Raw genomic sequence first — 23,149 nt, 5'->3', positions numbered from 1 at the left:
TCACGACAAATCGCTGGTGTAACAAGGAAAGCTGAACAAAACCTTCTCAGGTCATAAAAAGTCAAATGAATAACAGATGATCGTCGCTAAGTTCTTTTTCTCAGCAGTATGTACTTTCAAGTATAACTTGGTACAGTTAGGAAGTATGAAACTCTAATCACTCCACACACTCCTAAGTAATAACATACAGGTATACATCAATTGTCTGCTGAAGGTGTTCAGCCATAAATATTTCCCCTCCAGGGATAACAAAGTAATAAAATAGAATCATGTATGTGAATTCTTGCTGTTAAGTGGACATCCCAGCTGAAAAACAGCAACAATAGAAGAATGTGGCAGCCTTTTAATTTAATTCTTTGAGCTGATTCTCTCTGTCGAATGGCCATCAAATTATCACTAACTACTTCCTATAGCTGAGCAGATGTTGCAAATTCCGTTGTAAAGTAACTTCTTCTCAGTTCATGGAGGCGCCATGCTTTCCTCAGCTTGCTGCAAAAATGTGCTCCTTTTGCAGCATTAGTCTCCAGAGACGAATTTCTTTTGCGTGTAGTACATGTCTTCACTTGCCTTCTTTTTCAAGTTCCTTTTCTGTTTATACGAACCCCAACAATAATGTTTAGTAGGAATAAACAGAGTTTAAACATAGAAAATAGAAAAGGAAATGTGTGTTTATCAAGCAAGTCCCCGACACCACGACAATGTACCTTGTAAGCTTCGTGGTTATCAATTATTCTTGTAGCCACTGAAACTGATGTTATAGTTTTTGGGCTTGTGACTGTTTGGAAAATACCCATGCTCTTTGGAAGGGCGTAAGGATCAACTTCACCCTGCAGTATGCATCATGTTTCAATTATTGGTTTTAATACAAAAAAATGTTTCAATCCAATCCGTGCAACAAATTTGTAAGTTAGTCATCAGTATACATTAGATTGGAAGCAAGCACTTACTGCAGAACTGCGCTCGGCTACTGTTCCGTGCACAACCAATGAGATGTTGAACGTAGTGATCTGCACCATGTGTCAAACGCTAAGGTTTCAAAAAACAATCACATGCAATAGTCATTCTTGAAAATTACCATTCAAGGACAAGAAATATGTATAAATCGACAGAAATTTATTTACATACCATATCCCTCGAAACCTCCCATGGCGCACCTATTATAACTTCATCAACATAGCGACAGGCAAGTACACTAAGAGTACGCTCATGGAGGTGCATGATAGGACCACAGCCTCTTCTTTCCCTGGACAACTGATTCTCATAAGCATGGTATCTACATTTGTATCTATGTGCATTTATGATCAACAAGTTCCCTTGAAAATAAATAAACACCTGATAGCCTGGTCATCATGAACACCTACGAGGAGAAAGTCACCAAGTTGCCTAGCACTTCTGAGGATCTGCATTGGGCAATAATATTAAACAGGTAATGTATGAACTACACACCAAAGACCAAACTTTGAAGGTTATGAGAATAACTATTTGCATGAGCTGCAAAAAGGTACCTCAACATGGCCAGCATGGAAAAGGTCAAATGCACCATCTATATATACGACGCGGGCACCTGGTGAAGGAGCCTGAATGCAGATAAGCAATTTTTCAATAAATGCGATAGAATGGATCATCATAGAAAAAACTAAAAATGAACAGTCAACTATCTACTGTCTTATTACTAAGACGACGATGTATAACATAGGCATTAAGTGGTACTAATTTATGTTTCGTCATATTAACTGGCCAATATATAACAGATCACATTTTCTACAAATGCCCTAGAAAGCTGATCAAATAAAGACAGTAAGAATGGCAGTGGATTCTCATAACCCCAATTGTCCCACCCTCTTTTGCCTATTTTATTGTTTGGTTAACCAACTATTTCCTGCTTTCATATGTAATTTTTTACAGCGGATTAAAAAATAAGATCCGCGCAGCACGTTCAGCAACCGGAACTGAGCCTTAGCCCTGTGATAAGTGGTAACAACTTGGGATAGAGTTGCTTCAATTCCTGTACCTGCCCATTGGAAAACTGCACAATCCGCCGGGAAGTTGGAAGAAAATTGGATAGCTGACTTTTCATTTGACCGCATGGTTCCGCTCCAGCATTCTCATTAACAGCTTTATGCTTGAATGTCAGCAATATCCTCCCTGCGTTTTAAGAATTTTGTTCCCATGTAAGATTATAATGGACAAAAATTGACATCATCTAGAATGCGCACGAAGAACATTTTTCAAGTTATGTATGATATGCTTTGAGACAAAACTGCAAATACAATATACAGAAACAGAATGCCGGATCGAAAAAAGGCACGGAGTAGCAATGTTACTGATCCATATGGTCATCTTACCAACTATATCAGTGCTTGAGACACCTTCAGTGCGCTTGATTTGCTTGTATCGTCCAGCTTTCTTTGCTAACGCATAAGCATCCGTTCCATCAGGTAGAAGACAAGGATCGTCTCCATGTATGATGTAATCAATGTCGTATTTATTGAAGAGGGCGTTCATAAATTCTTCTGTGATCTCATAGGGTGCATTTGGAATGACCTCATCCACCCACTTCAGTCCACTAACAAGTGTCAACCTAAAAAGCGACAACGTATGCACATACAGAAAATGTCAGTTCAAACAGAAACAGAGAGCTTGTGCGTTTACAAACAAAAAAAAGAATAATCTACAGTTATGGTACAGATAAGATAGGATTAGACCATCCCTAATTTTCTTCATTAGGATGAAAGTCTGAAGTTGATCCTTTGAGGAATTGGTAGAAAAATCATGACTTCATCAACAACATATTTGAGCGTTGGCACAAAAGGAATTCAGCAGTTTTTGTAGCATGCACCCTTTCAGATCATTTTCCCTGCTCTTATAGTTAATTTCCAATAAAAGTTCAAGTAACAACGGAGGACAGGAAATTCAAATATTTGGATAAATTTCAGGCAATATCACAGAAACATAAATGGCTCAACAAGCTTTCCAGTTAACTTTGCAATCCTACTGCTAACAATACCAGCATGCTTTGTGGGAAAAGAATAGTGCATTTCATAGGAAGAGGAAACTAGCATTTGTAGTACCTCTCTTCCATTGAAAGCACAGGCGGACCCTTATTCGCCACAATCTCCTCATCGCTGACAACTCCCACTACAAGTTGATCACCCAACAACTTGGCCTGCCGCAATGCATTTGCATGGCCATAGTGCATGAGGTCAAAGCATCCATCCATGTACACTCGCACGGGCCTTCGTTGTTCCTTCTTCTTGGGAAGTTGTCCCAAGTATGGCCAAAAATATGGAGCAAAAGGAGCACCAATTCCAAAATAGCCCGTAGATAACCAAAGAATTGCAACAGTAACCATAACTCCTCCAATTCCAAAAAACTGTGAATAGTAGCCACCATTCCAAAGACCCTGGTTGTTCTCAAATGCCAGCAAACCTATCATCATCTTGACGTACAGATGTAATAGCCTGGTATTTCGTCTGAAAAATATAAGTAGACTGTCAAAATGAAACTCCAAAGACAGATAGGCCGGCACGGCATGAAAGGGTGGAATATATATAATCGAAAGGAAACGAAAATGTGTCATGGTCCAAACTACTATAGTTTTTGCAGCGTAATGTATTTTTCATGCTTAGAACAAGAAAGTGACTCAAAAGTAAGATGTGCCTTTTTCAATATTTTATTATGAAAGGTTGGATAGATATTGGACGTATAACCAGAACTATATGTATTTGCTAAACGTGCTTGGCTATTAAGTCATGTTGACCAAATCCTAACCACCAGATATTTTGGAAAGCTACAGTATGGGCTAAAAAACTCGTTTGAGAATTCAGAGAAGACTTATGTTGCGCTCGTTGGAAGCTACATAACAACTAGTGGAAATCAAGAATCCATGCTGATAGCATGAGTTATTGTTCTCTATTTTTGTTCTGAAGAAAAAAGAAGTTCAATAACAACAATTGTTGACACTAAACAGCTCCAGAACAGAGGAACATGATCGGCGAAATCATCAGTCATCACAAGAGATCAAAATTGACAGATCATGTAAGTAATTTGTAGCTAAGGAAAATATCTGGCAGAATGGAACCATAAAAATCTTCAATTCAATTAAACCTCGAATTCTCAGCAAACTGAAGCAAGGGAACTACCAAAGGAACAATCTAATCCCCGTCGCAATCGGCCAAGCTCAAAATTAAGCAGACGGACGGATCGGCAACAACAACAAGAGGAGCACGAGCAGAAGAATCACAAGAGGTGGAAGAAAGCAAAGGCATGAGCTCAAATTTCCCCCTGCGGTGAAATGCTATTCCCAATGCCGCAAACATAGAGATACTAATCGAATGGCGCCGCATACCGCCGCCCACGCACGATCCATGTTCAAACGCGGCATGGATCGATCGCCTGATGTACCACCAAAAACTAGAACTGGAAGTGGGGCAAGGAAGGAAAAACAAACAAGCACCACAACAAAAACCAATTTTGCATTCCTTTTCGTGTCGAAGACGACAAGCCGCGAGATTTATACGCACAGAAAAAAAAAGGGGGGGGGGGCGCACCGGGATAAGGGAGCAGGCGGCAACGGCGGGGATCTCCGGCGGCGTGGCGGCGAGGGGCGCGCGGGTTTCTTCCTGGGCGCGGGGAGGAGGAGATCTGCTGCTGCCGCGATGCGGAGAAGAATCTCTGTGCCTGGCTTGTCTCCATCTTGGTGTTTTAGGAGGGGGGGGGGGGGGGGGGAAGAGACGACGACAGAGGAGACGGGAGGGCTCTTTCTCCGTCTCGCAAATTGATTCTCCCTGGGGTCCACCTGCCAGCAAAGCGTCAGTTTTGCAATAAACCCCTCGTAGAAAGATTCTTACAATTAAAGTCCCATTGATGATATTTTCCCGGGCGGATGTTATGTTCGAGACACCTAAACATTGACCACCGCCACTACCGTTGGATTTGGCAGCACATCTTCCCACGTTGTTCGATTCACAGTGACTCGTTGTAGCTTTGTTCGGCTTCTCTATCGGGAGGGCTTTGTAGCATTGCCTCTCGGTCCACACACGTTGTATCCTACCTCACTACGCTTCGTCGAGTTTCCCCAATCCATACCCGTCCTAGCACTAACGACCGCATCAGATATATCATTATTTGTTTTATCTGCGCTTTGCGCGGCTTAGGTGGGGCCGTGTTGGAAGTTCTCGCCACACCATCTTTTTTCTCGGTGAACCTTGCGATTATCCGTCCTCGTTGATCATTAACTTGTTTTCCACCCGAGGTCACCGGGTTCTTGTTCTCTCCGTGTCATTGTTGTGTTTCGGGCGCGATCAACAAGCCGTACTACGGCACGCACGGACGAGCTTCTTCGCCTTCGCTAGCGACGGGAAAAGACAAACTGGAAAAACTAAAAACTAAAGGGACGAAGGGGGAGAAACGGAAAGGAAATATGCGAGATGGATTCGCCGCGAAGGAACGGAAGAGAGCCACGCGAGAAAGGAAAAAGGAAACAGGCAGCGACTGGAGGGAGATCCGGATTCCGTGAATTGACTTGCTCTTGTTGCTTGGCCTGGACAGACTCAGGGACGGGATTCCTTCTGGAAGCGAAATTCGGTAACGCGAGCCACGAGGCCAGCGAACTTGTTGGATGGCGACCGGTTGATTGTCTGCGGCCAGTTAAGTGAGTGCAGACAAACGTCTCGTATTTTCTCCTTCGTTCTTCAAAAGGACGACAGACTTTCCGTATCTCTCGCCGAAAAAAGGGACAAAATGAAGCTAAGAAAGGCAATCCCGCAATGCCAATTAACCAATTACTAGTTGCAAATTTCACTCTGTTCTTATGGACGATGCAACTATCTGTTCTGGAACAAAACTTATTCGCAGACAGTGACGCTCTGTTGGTTCCAGTTTATATTCTCCGGGATTTTTAACGGGAGAACGTGCCCACTGTGGCCTCCTCGCGCGACGCCCATTTCGTCGTTGAGTACGCACGGTGCTACTCTTGATTTTGTCATTAGTTGCATGCACGTAAGGTGCGTTCATGCAGTTTTAGAGAAAAAGAAACAAAGTTATTTTTAAAATTTGAAACGTTTTATAGCTTCAACCGTGAGAGAAAAGAAACAAAGTTATTTTTAAAATTTGAAACGTTTTATAGCTTCAACCGTGTATCCGAATCACGATCCCTTCGCACTGCTAGATTCGTATCGATGAGGGCTTCAAAACTAGATCCCACTCGGGTGTGTTTCGACAAACTTTTTTCGGCATCTTAAGTTACCAGGGGATAATGTAAAAATTATCATTCTATTTTGAAAAAAATTGCCATGTGACGTGATGACTTGTTACTAACACAGTGACAATTTCATAAATTACCGGATGGCAAATCCATATACTATGAGATGATAACTTCAGTGCATAAATACGATCCTATTTTCGATGAAGTTACCAAGAAATATACGGATAAACCATTCTAAAACATAGATCACACACTAACTTTGCATGCATGCATGTACATGCAAGCAAAACTGCGTGTCATTTAATGTTGATTAATATAAGAAATTGTAAGTGATCTATAAGTCAGGCCATCTATCCGGTTCATATTCTCATTACATCGTTTCGAACTCTTTTGTTACCGTGTGCTGATACACAAGTTACCAAACTACTCCGAAAGAAATTACCACGCGAACTATGTGGCAACTTTATTATCAACAGGTTGGCAATTTTAGTACACAAACTTTAGTCTTATTTTTGTATGAAATTACCACGTGGCAACTTCATAACTTCATATATTACAGGATAGCAACTTAATATATTACAAGGTGGCAATTTTTAAGACGAAAAAAAGTTGTCGAAACATATCAATGCAGGATCTGGTTTCAAAGATCTCGTCGCGACAAAGTTAACTGTAAAGACGGATCGTAGATCGGGTATATAGTTTGAGAGATATAACATTTTGAAATTTTATTTTGCAAAAACATAAAAGGACATGCATGCATGCTCCGCTCTGCTGTAGTACGCGCTGACCTGCTAACGCGGGCACGTTCGCGCCCTATTTGCGTCCTATATTGTCGCGCAATATGTTGGTTACCAGCTAGTGTGCCCGTCCCAACAACATGGCCTTCGAGGCGGCCGTAAAACGTCGTCACAGAATATATTTAAAAAAAAAAGGAATATCAATACAAAGAGGCGACGTGACCGGCCGAAAGAAATGAATTAGCTGTGTGATAAAAACAAGCAGTTCCTGCCAACAATACAAACAACCCAAACATTCCTTGGTGATGGTGGGGTGGACCGATCCATATTCATCACGAGGTGTACTCGAACGGCTCGGGCGGCTGTGGCTCTTCATCGACAGCCATGGCCGACTGTTGGCTCGTGGCATTTGTCGCTGCTGCAGCGGTCGAAGGGGTGTCGGCGAGGACTAGTTCCTCGGCCTCGGTGGGCTTCAGGTCCCGTAGGAGGATGAACCCTGAGGGAGCCATCTTCACGGGCTCGTACCGGCTGCCTTCCAGGAACTTTATGAACTTCTCCTGGGCGGGGAGAACCCTGGCTGGGTTTGCCAAGACCTGGAACGTCGGCTCCGGTTCAGGCGCCTTCTTCTCTGGAGCAGCACCGTCGACCTAACAAGATCGTAAAGTAAGCAACATGAGTTATATATACTTTAGGGATCGATCAAGGTTGCATTATCAAGAAGAGTCTGGAACTTGGAAGACAATTACCTGCATGGAAGTAGAGGCGTCTTCACTTGTTGGCGCCTCTGCCTTTCCCTCGGCTGTCTCTGCCTTCTCCTGGACTGCCTCTGCCTTTTCCTGGGCTTTGCTTTCTGCATCCTTCTTTGCCGCCCTAGATTTTGCCTTTGCATAGGTTGACAAAATGGCTGTCGGCAGCTGGACTGCTGCAGTCGCAGTTTGCTGACTTGTTGGCTTGGGGTAATCGAAGAGTGATGGTTTAGCATTCGACAGAAACTCGAGCTTCGGCATTCTCAGATCAGAGTTAACGCCAATGATGGCTGTTGGAGAGAAGGCCAAGCTGATGAAATAGGTCAGCGGGTACCAATACCAGAACTGGCTGAAAACAGCCAGACCGACAACAGCAGTGAGCTTGTCATGCTTTGATTTCGACTTAAGCTTGATGGTGACGTTCCTACCACCAGCATCGATGATGCCAGAAGCTAGTATGGCACCCATCTTACTCATGGTGTCCTCATGCTTGTCAAGAATAATTTTTTCCAACTGGCGCCTGAATGTTCCAACACGAGGATCATATGATTCATTAGTCTGGATCATTACCATTGCCATTGCAATGAGAGCGCCCTGGCGCACAAAGTCAACAACATCTGAAGTAAGAGGCTCCAGCAAGGAGATGGCATCACTTAATCCCGTTCCTGCACAGGAGATTCCGACTGCTAGAGCTGCACCATAACGGACATGTGGATTGTATGATTCAGAGAGCAGGGACACAATTCTGGGAGTCTGCATTCACAGTTATAGACATGTCAGTTGCTGATCAAGCACATTTCAAATGTGATTTTAGTGAAAATTTCAATCAACAAAAAACATTGAAGGTGAAACTAACCTGCTCAGGCTCATTGTACAGGACAAAGCCAAGAGCCAACACTGCAGTCCTCCGCACATCATCGTTCACATCCGACACAGCAAAATGCAGAAGCTGGTGGATAGCTTTGTTATTTGCGGTTCCCCTGTATGCTAGAGCGATTGCATACATACCACCATAACGAAGTATGGGATCTTGATCTCTAGTCATTTGTTCAATCAAGGTATCAGCTTCCTCTTCCCTGCCATACACTGTCAATGCAATTCCAAGTGCCAAGCCCCTGGAGAGAGGGAGAGTATCAGAATTCAGAACAGGACTATTTCTAGCATCATGGATAAAGAAACTCTATGCTTCTCAAATGATGCTGATTGCAACAACAAAAAAGTATTACCTAATAATTTTCTCATGTTGCGTGTCATGTGCATAGGCAAGCATCTCTCCAGCCTTCTCAGTGGCTGTTCCAACCATAAGCAAGCCCAGGCCAATACCAGCTGCCTCGCTAGCCACAGCACTGTCTGTGTACAAAATATTCTTTATGTCCTCAAATATTTCCTCATCTGCTGTGCCTAAAGATGCAAGCCCAAGTCCCAGACAGGCACCATGCTGGACAACCTGTATAATATGGTTTGAAGTTAAATATGAGAAAATTATATGAAAGACCTGTTACAGAAGAAAAATTAAAGTAAAGAGGGTCTGAATAGTACCTCTGAACTGGTGGTGCGAAGGCTCTCACGAAGAAATTGTTTGATTCCTTCACCATGATTGGCGTGAATCAAACCTAGAGCATAGAGGGCACCACCTTCTGAGTATGGACTGCCACCGCCTACAGCACCACCCTGTGGTAGGTACGGGGCCATCAGAGCTCGGCCTTGCTGAAGGTGACCTCTATGAATAACACCTAGTCCAGCAGTGGCGCTGAACTTGGCCCAATTGGTCGCCCTACTTAACCATTCCTGTAACAATACATAATAACGTCACAAAATGCGATGAGAATACCACAGGGAAACATGACAATATGAAAGATAAAGATGCTATAAACTGGCGTCAGGTAACTGAGTGTAAATAAAATTTACCAAGTTTTCTCTGAGGAAGGTATCTACTGTCGTTCCTGCATGCATGATTGCATTGGAACATATAGTTGCACTGTGACAAACGCTGTTCCTCATTTCCAAAGCCTGCTTTATAGTCTTCAATATCAAAAGATCAGACCTGTTGAATCAAATAACCAAATTAATATGATAAAGGACTTAATACAAGATCAGGTGTTGTAATTTAGTCAGATAAGATATTACCACTTTACCTATTATGGCTATATAAGAACTGTAAGGTCAGCTGAATAGATGTCTCCCCTGACAATATCCCCTTAATTTTTGACAACTTATCAGTAACTGCTACTTCATTCGGATCCACAACCTGAGCACTTCCATTTGATGTGGCAACATCGTCTCCCATCTGAATATCACCAGCTGGTTCTGTAGCAGCATTATCAGTTTGTCCACTTGGTAGAGCCGAAGTCCGCATGCTCAGTGTGTCAAGGTGATTCCGCACATTCAGGAGAAATGCCTGATTTTCATTTTCAACAAGATCGAAAGCAATTTGGTATGCAAGGAGAGCATCATCCTGGAGATTAAACACAAAGTTTTAGGTCACAACTGAGTTAACCAGCAATCAATGATGCACATCAAGTAAATGATTTTTTTAAACAAAAACAATAGTGCATACCTCGCTTCCAGAAAGCAGCTTGTGCAAGATATCTGCAACAGTTTCGGATTCACCCAAGAACATAAGACACTGGCAGATGCTTAAATAATCCGGATTGGACAGCGTCTTGTATATTTTGACAAGACAACGAAGTATCTGGAAAGATAAAAAAACACAAAGTTTTGGGTCACTTGAGGAAATAGTACGAAGAATCTGGAAAGATAAAAAATACAAGGTAAGAATTAGCAGGATTCACGACTCCAATGTGCCACATCATGCCCTTACCTCGCAGCGATATTCACGATGGCTAACATATTGGTGAGATAGATTGATGCAGTAAGAAAGAGCTCCATGAAGGTTATCACATCGAGAGATTGCATCCTCCAATTTATCAAGTCTCCTGCATTCAACGGCCATCCCCATAGCCTGTTGATATTTGCCATCGAGAATACACCTGAAAGAAGTATCTATTAGACACTGAAAAGAGCACTGCATATGCTGGAAACCAAATGATAAACAGGATACTATCATACTTGTCTAGCATTCTCTCCACAATGACTTCCAATCTTGGATCCATCATTTCTTCCTCCTCAGTAGCTTTGGAAGTCTTTGATCTGATGCTGGCATATTCATCTAATGCTCTTGCTGAAGAAAGAAACAAGCAAATTGTCATGTGAACAAACCTTTTTTTCACAATGCTCAACTGAAATTGATAAGAAACCAAGGCAATTCCGCACCTAAAAGTGTATTAGTATAATCAGAATCCTCCGAGACATCAAATAGGGGTCCAGCGCCAAGTGCATATGACAGAGAATCATTTAGCTCGCTCAGGTAGTAAAACACCTTTGAAACAACAAGTGCTGCGAGATGCCGTTGATCGAACTCCTCGTCTTCGTACAAGCTCTCACTACAAATAAGCAATTATAAGACATAAGTTATTGGAACACAAGCACAAAGCACATAACATCATGTATTGTTTTACAACCAGTCCCCATGATTAAGAATAATGCTTAGGATCCTCTGCAGTGCACCTAAATCACAATGGACAAATAAGCCATCATGTTCGCCAGTACTGTCTATTTGTCTACCATGAAGATATCTCTCAGGAAGTAAATCACATTGAAACATTCAGATGGAATTTCTTCAAATATAATTAGATATTGGATTGAAACTAAGAAGAAAGAACAAACCAAGTTCCAAGTGCTCAAGATGAAAAAACATAAGTTCCACCTATAAGGCTGCAATTCAGACATTTTAAAGAGGTTTAAATCATTCCTCGGATACATCCCTAAAAAAAAACCTAACCATACTAGTCGCACAACCCTCAAGCTAGGTTCCATCCTACTATGGGAAGTCTACTTCACTAACTTTTCCCTCAACCAGAAACGTTAGTAGATCCGAATCTAGATGTTGACTACTTCAGTACCCACCAATTCAAGCACATGAACCCCAGCAACTAAAGTGTAGTAAATTTGCACTCTAATTCTAGGTTTCATGCTACCAATGACAGGAACCGCACACTTAGGTCTCCCAAATTGTCCAACCTACAGATAAAAACATAGGGTTTCCTCAAAACAGCGCCAGATCGAATCGAACTAGACTGACTCAACCGCGCAACACCGCCATCGCGCAGCAACCGAATCTATCACCACCCAAACCCAAACAAAACCACACTTCACGAAACGAATCAGGGCTGCAGATGCAGCGGTAGACGACGACAGCGCGGGCGATGATACTAACTAGAGTTCAGCGGGGTGGACCGGACAAGAAAAGCTCGTGGGCGGAGAGGAGCCAGGGGGAAGGAGGGGGGTCCTCACATGGCGGGGACGCTGGTGGAGATCTCGGGCCAGAAGACGTGGACGAGGGAGTTGAGGTTGGAGAGCGCGTGCAGCTTGAGCTCCGCCGCCGGCTCCTGCAGCATCGCCAGCAGCCCGCTGGCCGAGCTCACCGTCGCCGCCGCCATCGCGCGACTCCGCCTAGTTCGATTCCGCCGCCGGAGTCCGCGCGTATCTGGTTCCTCGGTTCGTTCGTCGATTTGCTTTGCTTTGCTTGGAGGGGAAGAAGATCGGCGGGGTGCGGGTTTGGAATATAACGACTTTGGGAGGGGCGAACCGCGATATGTGTATACAGCCCGTGCGTCGCCAAGTCGGCTACCGTGTATTTCTCCGGCCGGATCACGTATTTCCTTTTTATTTTCAAGTTTTAGTCGTATATCTCTTTTTTTTCCGATAATAACTGTCCTGACTCTTGAGGCGTATTTCTCGAACCAGGTTGGTGGTTGGTGGACTTGACTGGTTCATAAACTTTTGAGAAACATATGATACCTAATATATTTTCAAGCACACTTTTATCAGTGGGACTTTCGAAGTACAAATTGGGGCGGGTCATTGTTATACTTGTGATTTGGTGCGTATGGTTATGTTTACTTGGTTGGAGAAATTATCCTTAGGCAATATGTTATCATCAAAAAAGTGCAGTTAATAAATTAGGATTATGACCATACAAAAATTAATGTCCGTAAAAGTGACCATGGCAAGCGAGATATAGCATAGCGTGTGGCGATCTACAATTGTGAGCACGAACAAAACATATATCTATATAACTTATGGTATGCCAGGATTTATACGTTGTAGATTGTAGACCACATTGAATGTTTGAAATAAAGAAACCTCTTTCTTTTGTTTACTCACAGTTTCAGTGGCAATTAATTTCTCACTTCGTAATGGGCACAACTTAACTAAGTTAGGTGAGTTTGGATAACCTGGTGCTTTTTTTTTAGAAAAAATAACCTGGATGGCATGGAATTCAACAAACAAATAATGTTTCAAAGCTGGCGGACAAAAAAAACTAAGATTTTTTTAATCAAATATGGCTAGTTACAAAATCACATGTTACACTTGTGACAAATATTGACTATAAGTTATCCTATGATATGTTATAGCACGATGCAAGAGAAGTATGATGTCAGTCAACCGCTTGTACTAACCATCTGCTAACTTTGAACTGTCTTGAGTATCTTGGTTGTCATATTTGTGCCACAAATTCATCTAGCCATAACTTTTATGTCAAAATCGATTGCTAGAGTTGTAACACGATGCAAGAGAAGTGTGATGTTGGTGCAGTCAACCGCTTATACTAACCATCTGCCAACTTTGCATTGTCTTGAGTACCTTGGTCATCATATTTGATCGCAAGTTATTCAATCATACTAGTATGTTAGCACGATGCATGAGAAATGTGATGTTGTTGCAATCAAACACTTGTCCTAACCTCGCGACCAACTTTTTGACCCAAATCTATATTTGTGCCGATTTATTTCGGCAACATGGTAGTGATGTGTTGTTAGGGGCGCAACATTTTAAACTTTTAGTTCATTTGGTTGAACTAAAAATGGTCAAAAGATACCCTGAGGGTCACAAATTTTGCAGCTCTATGTGTTGTATATGTGGCACCAAATAAATCTATATCATGTTAATATCTTACTTTTTTTAACTAATTTTATTTTACATACGGCAATATAATATGAATTTACTGATCCACCAGTTTTACTAATATGAATATATTAATCCACCAGTTTTATAGTCGGTTGTATCTATATACGAAGAGCCAAATTCAAGTGAGCCAAATCCAAAATTGTCAACTTTGATTGCCCCACGATCACCACCAAATTGAATATTTATTTCGAATCCAAAATATCGATTATTATGGACAAAATCAAGATAGGGGCAGCAAATTGGGTGACTGCGGACGTACATCATTTGGATAATGCAATGTCCGAAGATTAGGCTATTTTGATGTGTGCCGTTTTGCGGCTATATAAATACTGAAAATATTCTGTAGAACTTTCTATTAATTATTGAGATGACTTTTGCCTCCTTTTAAAAAAATAAAAAAAAATTGGAATCAAAAATCGCTACGAATCCAAAACTGCCAACCTTCTTCGCCCCGTCGCCCCAGTCTCCTAAGAAAACAAGGGTTCCTCGTTCCGCCGCCGGCTATCCAAGGTTCTCCTCTGCCTTCTTATCCTCTTGCCTTGTTTCTTGAAGGTGTTTTCCTCTCTCGTGTTCCCTTCCGTCCCCCGTCCCTCCTCACCATTATCCGTTCTGATCTGTTCTTGGGATCTTGATCGCACTTCGCACAGAGGATACGATGCCATCCGAAATCAGCAAGACGGCGTCGAGGTGCACCGTGGAGAGGGCGAGGGGCACACACACGTTCGAGATCGTGGGGTACGAGGACATCAAGACCGGCGATCCCGTCCAGTCGGCCACCTTAGCCGTCGGCGGCTACGACTGGGCCCTCGGCTTCTATCGCGACGGGCGCAAGGATTATTCCGGACAGTGCGGGCTAGTCTTTCTCAGGCTCATGAACAACAAAGCCGAGGTACGGGGCGTCTATGACCTCAGGTTGGTGAACCAAGTTACTGGCTTGTCAAAGAGTATGATGCTGGAAGGAAACCCCCGAATCCTTCATCTTCCGCAATGGCAGACAGGTCGTTGGTCGAGCCATGGTAAGAAGTGATGGGGTAACATCAGGCTGCGTTCAGGATGATTGCCTTTGAATGTGTCCTCACCGTCATCGGAGAACCACGCATCGCCGAAACCGTCAGGGTCTCCCGAATCGAAGTGCCGCTGTCGAACTTATCGGATCATTTCGGCAAGTTATTGTTGGAGCAGGAAGGAGTGGATGTGACTTTCATTGTTTTTTTCGACCCGAACTACGGCGGACGACAGCCAGCCTACACAACTTTATTAAAAAAACAGCTTTACAAGTGGAATTTACAAGGGCGTCGAAGAGGGAAGATTACAAGTTAGAGGCACGGTGTGCGAACATCAGACCCCAGTCCTTAAGAATCGATTTCGAAGCTGAAGATGAGCAGCGAAGAGACCATAGTCCGATGTCAGAGGAGCATCGCTGCACCACCTCAAAGGGCTCTTCAAGAGTATTGTTAAAGACCAGTGCATTTCTTCGTTTCCAGATATTCCAAAGCAGCGAGATGATAACAGTGGCATGGACCCTGTCATTAGGCCGATATACTAGCAGATCCTGAAGGCTGTAGCATGTCCCGATGCTTGGGTGAACCAACTGAAGAGCGTCCCAGACCGGCCTAATGGACTCACAGTGGAGCAACAGATGAGTAGTCGTTTCGTCTTGATCGCACAAAGGGCATTTGGCGGAAGCCGCAATCCCCCGACGGAAGCGCCGGTCGTTTGAGAAAATCCGGTTCTTATTTGCGAGCCAGATGAAGATCCTGCTTTTGTTGGTGGCGAAGTTCTTCCAGACGGCGGTGGCCGCCGGGTCATCCGTCTTGGTGGCGAAGGCAGCGGAGTATGCCGAACGTGTGGAAATAGCCCTGTCATCCAATCTCCCAACCCGGACGTCGATTGCCTGCACATTCAAGACAACAGTAGAAACCAGAATTTGCAAATTGCCAAGTTCGTTGAGGGCCATGTTGGACAGACGCGGCTGGAATGTTGAACGGCTGGCGAGCGAAGAAATAGCTGAAGCAACAGAGATGTTAGGTCTCCAAGAGTGCGAGAACAGAGCCGGGAAGCGGGAGGCGAGCGGCTCCGTCCCCAGCCAAAGGTCAAGCCAGAAGGAGGTGGATTGACCGTTACCCACGTTAACTTTAGAGATCGACCTGAGGAGATCAAGAGTACTAGAGATGTCTTTCCAAACAGAGGAATCGAGGGGGTTTACATCTCCCAGGTCCCGCCCGTCGGACCAACCGTAGGATGTGGCGAAACGTTGTTCCCAAGGTGGAGAGACGGGGTTGTGAATTTTTAGAAGGTGTTTGAGAAGGAGGCACGAGTTATGAGTGCGAAGGCAGCGGAAGCCGAGCCCGCCTTTTTCCACCGGGGCACAAACTTCGTCCCAAGCAACCTTACAGTTTCCCCCCATTGGCGTGATCGTCGCCGGTCCAAAAGAAGGCACGACAACGTTTATCAATTTCCAAGATAGTTCCCACCGGAAGACGGATCGCACCCATCGCATATGAAGGAAGAGCACGCAAAGCGGCCCTGACAAGGATGGTTCGGCCGCCAATGGACAACAGCTTACCCTTCCAGCCTGCAAGGCGACGGTCTATCTTATCAATGATGGGGCAGAAGGTCGCGAGTTTAAGCTTGTGTGTCGAAAGCGGAAGGCCCAGGTAGGACTGAGGGAAGGATGAGACCTGACAGCCGAAGATAGAAGCCATCTGGGCTGCCTCGGTGGGGTTGACATGAATCGGGGCAAAGGTGCTCTTAGAAAAATTGATCTGGAGACCCGTGGCAGCGGAAGGCCACGGCGACACTGGATCCAAGGTCCTGGGACCCCGTTCAGGAGGACCGCCGATTCGCTGGAGGAATTAAGGTCTGAGATCCATGCACACCACCTATCGGGGAAACCTTTTGCGCGCAAAATGCCATCAAGGGCAGCCCATGAGACAGAGTCAAAGGCCTTGTGGAAGTCAAGTTTGAGGACGATAGAGGGGAGCTTCCTACGGTGGCAAGTTTGGACAATATCGGCAGGAAATGAAGTTTTCAGAGATACTGCAGCCTTGAACGAAGCCTGTTTGGTCAAGGTGAATAAGCGAAGGGATGAGGGGCCGCAGCCTAATGGCCATGCATTTGGACGCGATTTTCACACAGCAATTTTGAAGCGAAACAGGGCGAAAATGATCGGGGGCAGAAGCCCCCTGTTTTTTGGGAAGAAAGACAATATAAGCTTTATTGATTCTCCGAAGATCGGCCGATGAGGAGAAGAAGCAAGCCATGAAGTCCGAAAGATCGTGCTTCACAAGATCCCAGAAATTCTTAAAGAAGGCAGGACCAAAGCCGTCCGGTCCTGGGCTTGAATAGTCATCCATAGGTAGCAGGCAAGATCGAATCTCAGGAAGAGAAAAGTGGGCGACAATTGCTCGAGCTTGAGATGGGGAAAGGCGAGAGGATGAGAAAAAGTCATCCAGCTCGAAACTGAACGAGGAAGATCCGACGGACCCCAGGATCGAGGAGAAGAAATCAGTAAGGAAAGCTTGTTTCTTGGAGTGAGCGAAGACTAATGTCCCGTCAAGATCAAGAACTTTGATTTGATTCTTCCGGAGTCGGACCGAGACGCAAGTGTGAAAGAATTTGGAATTTTTGTCCCCAAGAGTGCAGTCCTTAATTTTTGCGTGTTGCCTCCAATAGGAAGCTTGAAGAGCATTGTTCCGATGGAGAGAGAGTTTGACCTCAACTCTGAGTGTAAACTCAAGGGCCGAAAGCACCTATCCTTCTTCGATTTTATCCAGAAAAGAGATGACCGCTAAACAGTTTTTAACAAGCAAAGGAGGAGCACGAGTGTGACGCATCCATTTTTTTGATTCTTCCCGAACGCGCTTGAAGCGACGGCAGAGGAGGCCCGGCTGTCCCCGCGAACGATGGGAGGGCCCAAAACTGCGCCAAAGTCGACCAACCAGGAGGCGGAAGGAGGAATTAAGCAAAAGATTATTTTCCGGTCTAAAGATAGAGGGTACCGGCACATCGGAGGAAACGGAGAGAATTAGGGGAACATGGTCGGAGGTGGATCGAGGAAGGAAGGAAAGGGTCGAATTGGGGAAGAATGAACTCCAGTCGTGGTTGATGAACGCCCTGTCTAGCCTAACCAAAATGGGGGACGACTGTTGATTAGACCACGTGAACGACTTCCCAAGAAGCGGGATTTCGATGAGATGCAGGCTGCTCAGACAGGAGGAGAAACGGGCCGCATCTGCGGCGTTAAAATTGGCATTTGAGCGATCCGACGGGCGCAGGGTGAGGTTGAAGTCACCTAAAATGGCCCACGGGCCGTTGACCTGCTGACTAAGGAGCGAGAGTTCATCTAAAAAGGCCTGCTTGTCGACAGCGTCGCACGGGCCATACACATTCGAAACACGGAAGGAGAGGAAGAAGAGCGGAAAGAGAAGGAGCAAGCAAGTGAGAAGGGCTGCTTATCCACCATAGAGCAGCACCCGTCATCGTCGTTCCAGGCAACAAGGATTCCGCCGGAAGCTCCGGCCGAAGCAGAAAAGTGAAAGGAGCGACAGTTTGGCGGAAGAAAGGATGAGGCCTTAAAGGTGGAGATATCGACAAGTTTTGTTTCTTGAAGGCAAATAATAGAAGGAGAAGCGGATTGGAGGGCGGCTTTAACGTCCGTGCATTTCGCCGGCCGACCGAGGCCCTGAACATTCCATGAGACAATAGGGAAACTCCGATTCATTTAAAGGAAGTGGGACACCGACGCGTACAAAGGGAAGGGATACAACAGTGAGGACTCAGAGTAGAAAGACCCGTAGGGGGAGGAAGGAGAGAAGAACAAGCACTGCAACAAAGGTAAGGAACAGCTAGGGGATACAAGGCTAAAGAAGCCCAAAAATAAAAAGGATACAAGCCGTAGCTGCTAACTAAGAACACAAGAAAGAGCCAGGTGACCATGAGCATCAAACACGATGTGATGTGCAACATCTAAACTGCTTCGGGCACCTCCAAGAAAGCAGCCGGCTCGACATCACAGGCTGCGGCAAGTTGGACGATGTCCCGGCGAGACAAAGGAGCGCAACCGTCGACGGCGAGCTCGAGAAGTTCCGCCGCGGGTAGCTCACCGGCGACAAGCCTTTTCCCTTTTGCGGCGCCGCCCCCTTCCATCTTAAGCTTCTTGCGCTCGGCCGCCTTGTCAAGGATGGAGACAAACTCTGGGGACTCCAAGGCGGCAAGGCGAGGGCTGCGACGCAGAGAGGGCGGAGAGTGGGGTGAGGGGGGGGGGGGCGTCAAGCTACAGAGTAGCAGAAGCGTCGAGGAGAGAGATCGTCGATTCCTCTGCCAGGCGAGCGGCAATGGGATCGCGGCAAAGGACCTTCACCGACAGCATGGGGGCGCGCCTAGGGCCGACGGTGGCAACCTTGTCGAGGCATCCGATGGTGCACGTGGCCAGGTTGGCGACGGGCATCCCGTCCTTGCCCGCCACCTGCATCGGCAAACGGTAGAAGCCCAGCTCGCCGTTGACGCCGGTGACGTGGACCTCGAACTAGCCAGGGAAGAGCAGCATCTCCACCGATTTAGGCTTGGCGTTGAGAGGAGCAGCCTGCACGAAAAGCATTGGAGTGGCCATCATGGCACTGCCGCCCGGCAGTTGGGCCACCCGCCCGAAGAAGCCCCTGCCATTGCCAGCGCCGGGAGGCGGCAAGGGGGGCGCAAGCTCGGCGTCCATGAAAGCAGGGAAATCCCCGCCTCCGCCGCTGCTGCCACCGTTGGAGCCGTCCGAGAAGCCGCCGTCTCCGCGAGGAGGGGGGAAGGGGTTGTCGTGGACATCTTCAAGGTTCTAGGAGTGTATAATGGAGATAGTAGCAATGGTGCCATCACCGGAGAAACCATGGACAGCGATGGTGCGGGGGATGATGCGGAGCGAGCGAGCTTTTACAGTGACCAACACCGCACTGTAGTCCACACCGGAGATACAGATAGGATCTATCTCAAAAGGGTTAGCATAGGGAGCAGTGGAGGTGAAAATGTGGTTAGGAACCAATGCTCTAAAGGGTAGTCGGTGATAGAAAGAGCGGCAAGGTTAAGGTGGTCGAAGAGGAAGCGGTTTTCAGTTTCGTTGTGGCGAGTGAGGTAGACAGTGTGTTCGCGCCCGATATACGGACTGTTGCGGAGCGCATATTCCCTCTCATAGTGTGAGCCGAAGCAGACAAGTGCCGCGCCCTGAGAAGACGGGCGCAACGAGGCGGACGGATGGAACTCGCGGGACTGCAGAGCCCGGCGGACGAAGAAAGCAGGTGACGCCGGCGGCGGCCAGAAGTGGGCGAAAGCAAGGTTGTTGTAGTGCTCCATCTGGACGAAAGGCATGAAGACGTCCAAGCAATCCGGGCGCGCGTAGGGGGACGGAGTGTCGCCGAGGACCGTCCCCTCGTCGGACTCGTCTCCAGAGCAGAACTCCTCGTAGTCGGCGGAGTCGCCCGTCGAGTAGGCAGCCTGTGGCGAGCTGAGCGAGAGCTCAGGTAGCGGGAGATCACCGTTGCCGACCGACGCGGGCTCCACCTCCTCAGGGTCCACGTCGGAGTCGAAGCAGACAGGCTGGTCGTGGACCATGTACTTGTCGTGGAAGGAGGCGTCCGAGTCGGTGTCGGTGTCGGAGGAGACGATCTCCACCACGGTGTCGAAGCTTGACCTGAGCGACGGCAGGAACTTTGCCGGTGACCGAACCCCCAGCAGGAACGGCAGCGAACCGGGTCGCGATAGTCAGCGACTTGGTGGTCGACGGCCAGGCAACGGAAGCAGCGACGGAGGAAGTTAGGGTTCGAAGGGGCGCAGTTGTTGTTGTGGCTGGGAGGCGTCCGGCTTAAATAGGGCGCAGGAGACAGCACGGCTTGTGCGAAGCTTAGAGCGAGAGGGTTCACGGGGGAGCAAGTGTCGTCAGCGCAGCCAGCAGGATGGCCAAGCGAATCTTGGGGCAGCGCGGAAGAGGATCCCGTGGAGTCAAACCTTGAAGTCAGAGCCGAAGAGACACCATGAGATAGCCAAGGAACCGGTCCAAACGGCAGGATCCCCGGAGCGAGGACATCGAGGGTGAGCGGGCGCTTGCGCCGCACAGCAACAAAGGCGGCAGAGTTTTCATGCAAATGGGAGGTGGACGACGTACCCTGCGGGCGGGAGATGGGCAAAAGGCGTCCCGAAATAGCCCGAGGGAAAGACAAAGGCTTAGGGGTCGGGTGGGCTGCCGTAGCACCAGCACTAGGCCCAACAGACGAAGACCCAGGAGGATCAGGCACGCGGGAAGCGGCCAAGGAACCGAGCCGGTCAAGAGTGGGATCCGGACAAAACGAGGGGGCAGGAACAGACGCGGACAAGCAAGATGTGGCCAAACGTCCTACAGGCGTGGAAGAGGACAAGTCTGCAAGCCGATGACGGCGAGGAGCCCATCCATCGGAAGCGGACGAGGGGATGAGGTCAGCCGACAGGGGAGCAGGATTTGAAATTTGAAAGTTCAAACTAGGTGGTGCCTCATGGAAGCCGAGGACGGCGTCCCCATGACGAACACCTTGCAGCGCGACAATGAACTTGCAAATTAGCTACTGAAATCGAGAATCTACCATGGCCAAACGAACGAACGAGAGGGAGCTGAAAGGAGGAACCAATCCAGTAATTCAGCAAGTCAACAATCGTACCTAACGGGAGCAGCTGGGCCGGATGAAGCTGGGAGATCCAGACCGACGTCGGGGAGCACTTCGGGGAAAGCGGCGCCAGCGGGAGGCAGACCGGCGAAGCGAAGTCCGAGAGCGAAAGGTGGAGAAGCGCGTCTCCAGGAGTGGGCATCCGAGGGGCAGCCCGTGCCGGAGGGCGACGGCGCAAGATCGCGGGAGTTGGAGGTGAAACTTTCTCTGCACACAAGATTGTCCTCGCAACGCGCTCCCCTGTCTTCAAGGCAGAGCTTTATGGGCAGATGAAGGAGAGGACGGCGTCGCGGGTGACCATCCAAGACATGCAGCCTGCTGTTTTCAAGGCCTTCTTGCATTTCATCTACACTGATTCGTTGCCTGCTGACATGTATGATCCTGATGCTGCTGATGGTGACAGCGAAATGATCCGGCATTTGCTTGTGGCTGCAGATAGATATGCCATGGACAGGCTCAAGTTGGTGTGCCAGAGCTTCCTCTGTGAGTACTATGTTGACGCCGAGACCGTAGCAACTACATTGGCTTTGGCCGATCAGCACAACTGCGACAAGCTTAAGGATGCTTGCATTGAGTTCATTGCCTCTTCAGAGGATGCCGTGGTTGCAACCAAAGGTTATGCGAGTCTCAAAAGAACTTGTCCTTCCCTCTTGATAGACGCGTTAGAGAAGGCACATAAGTTTCGCAAAACGTAGATGAGCAGCTCCTCCTAAGCTAAGTCTGCAGAAAAGATAACTTAGTCCTTCAATTCTATGAATATAGTTTGCTAGTTAGTTTCGTCGAGCAGCTCATGATAATTTTGGGTGTTAAGTGGTTTATTACTTTATGTGCATCTTTTGTCAAACTGCCGGATGCACAACTACTCGAAGGCCAATATGTCGAACGATTGTTATGGCCTCATCGATTGGAATGAATATATTATCAATATGTGGAACTACTTTTATACTATCACAGTCGTTATTTATGTTACCTCCAAAATTATCCACATACTAGTTTGACCTCTTGAAGTTATATTTCAGTAAACCCCGGCAGTAGTTTCATTTGTTAGAAAAAATTTTGGGGGTGAAATGAAAGAGTTCAAGATTAGACTTACTGTATTTGTTTGGTCACTGGTAAGTGGTTAGATCTCGTTTAAGCAAGATTCTGAGGTGGACTCTGAAAGTCCAAAGGCCAAACTCAGTTTTATTGCCCAAGTCAGGTATGTTGTCCTATTGTATCTGTGATAAGCTATGAAATTCGGCACTTCTATATTGCTGCATTACCAAATGCAAGGAGTATGTCAGTGTAGCATCTTAGTAGTATACTACTTAACTTTGGAGAGAGGGACAAATGATTTTCTTGTATTGACTTGGGACCCAAAGGGCTATATATACTACAAGAGAAAATTACTCCTAAACTAGTGTAGAATACCACAAATACTCTAACACACACAACAATTTGGGTACTATCCTCATACTTTTGGGAACCTACCCTTACATATTCAGATACCACCCTCACGTACCCTTAACACTAGTATGCCTCTTTAACCCTGGCAAGCACAGGATAGTAGTTTTTCTGTTGTGCTGGAATTTATGCAGCTGGCATAAACCTGGGAAAATACCATGCATGAATCTGATACTGTTGAGAGCTAAAGATTGGCAAGATAATGCTGCACTCGATTTTCTCGTTTCCTTGAGTGGAGTAATACTGAATGTCTGAATATTTTTCACAGAAGTGAGCTCTATGGTTGAGTATTGTAATGTTGCTGTTTAACCCGGG

The 23,149-nt window shown here is 46.5% G+C and overlaps 3 protein-coding genes across 3 annotated transcripts; 1 reads left to right on the top strand and 2 right to left on the bottom strand.

The window, feature by feature from the left end:
* Positions 1-66: 66 nt before the first annotated feature.
* On the bottom strand, positions 67-4,708 carry LOC100842358 (ethanolamine-phosphate cytidylyltransferase). The gene is made up of 10 exons (XM_003573522.4): positions 4,551-4,708; positions 3,072-3,473; positions 2,346-2,581; positions 2,012-2,145; positions 1,506-1,577; positions 1,333-1,400; positions 1,126-1,243; positions 948-1,007; positions 705-827; positions 67-588 (listed from the first exon to the last, which is right to left on the bottom strand). The coding sequence occupies exons 2-10, from the start codon at positions 3,437-3,439 to the stop codon at positions 517-519; spliced, it is 1,251 nt and encodes a 416-aa protein (XP_003573570.1). The 5' UTR covers positions 3,440-3,473; positions 4,551-4,708; the 3' UTR covers positions 67-516.
* A 2,393-nt stretch (positions 4,709-7,101) lies between these two features.
* Positions 7,102-12,297, bottom strand: LOC100835233 (26S proteasome non-ATPase regulatory subunit 1 homolog A). Its single transcript, XM_003571499.4, has 12 exons — positions 12,042-12,297; positions 10,962-11,131; positions 10,758-10,869; positions 10,510-10,678; positions 10,246-10,380; positions 9,824-10,143; positions 9,597-9,732; positions 9,228-9,476; positions 8,915-9,135; positions 8,545-8,803; positions 7,689-8,441; positions 7,102-7,589 (listed from the first exon to the last, which is right to left on the bottom strand). Exons 1-12 carry the CDS (start codon positions 12,185-12,187, stop codon positions 7,275-7,277), a joined length of 2,985 nt encoding a protein of 994 aa, XP_003571547.1. The 5' UTR covers positions 12,188-12,297; the 3' UTR covers positions 7,102-7,274.
* Positions 12,298-14,075: 1,778 nt separating this feature from the next.
* Positions 14,076-22,086, top strand: LOC100834925 (BTB/POZ and MATH domain-containing protein 1). The gene is made up of 2 exons (XM_024461379.1): positions 14,076-14,630; positions 21,414-22,086. Exons 1-2 carry the CDS (start codon positions 14,374-14,376, stop codon positions 22,084-22,086), a joined length of 930 nt encoding a protein of 309 aa, XP_024317147.1. The 5' UTR covers positions 14,076-14,373.
* Positions 22,087-23,149: the final 1,063 nt, after the last annotated feature.

The sequence above is a fragment of the Brachypodium distachyon genome, chromosome 3, assembly GCF_000005505.3.
Source record: "Brachypodium distachyon strain Bd21 chromosome 3, Brachypodium_distachyon_v3.0, whole genome shotgun sequence".
In the NCBI taxonomy this organism is placed as follows: domain Eukaryota; kingdom Viridiplantae; phylum Streptophyta; class Magnoliopsida; order Poales; family Poaceae; genus Brachypodium; species Brachypodium distachyon.
This window is presented reverse-complemented; position numbering and strand designations above follow the sequence as displayed.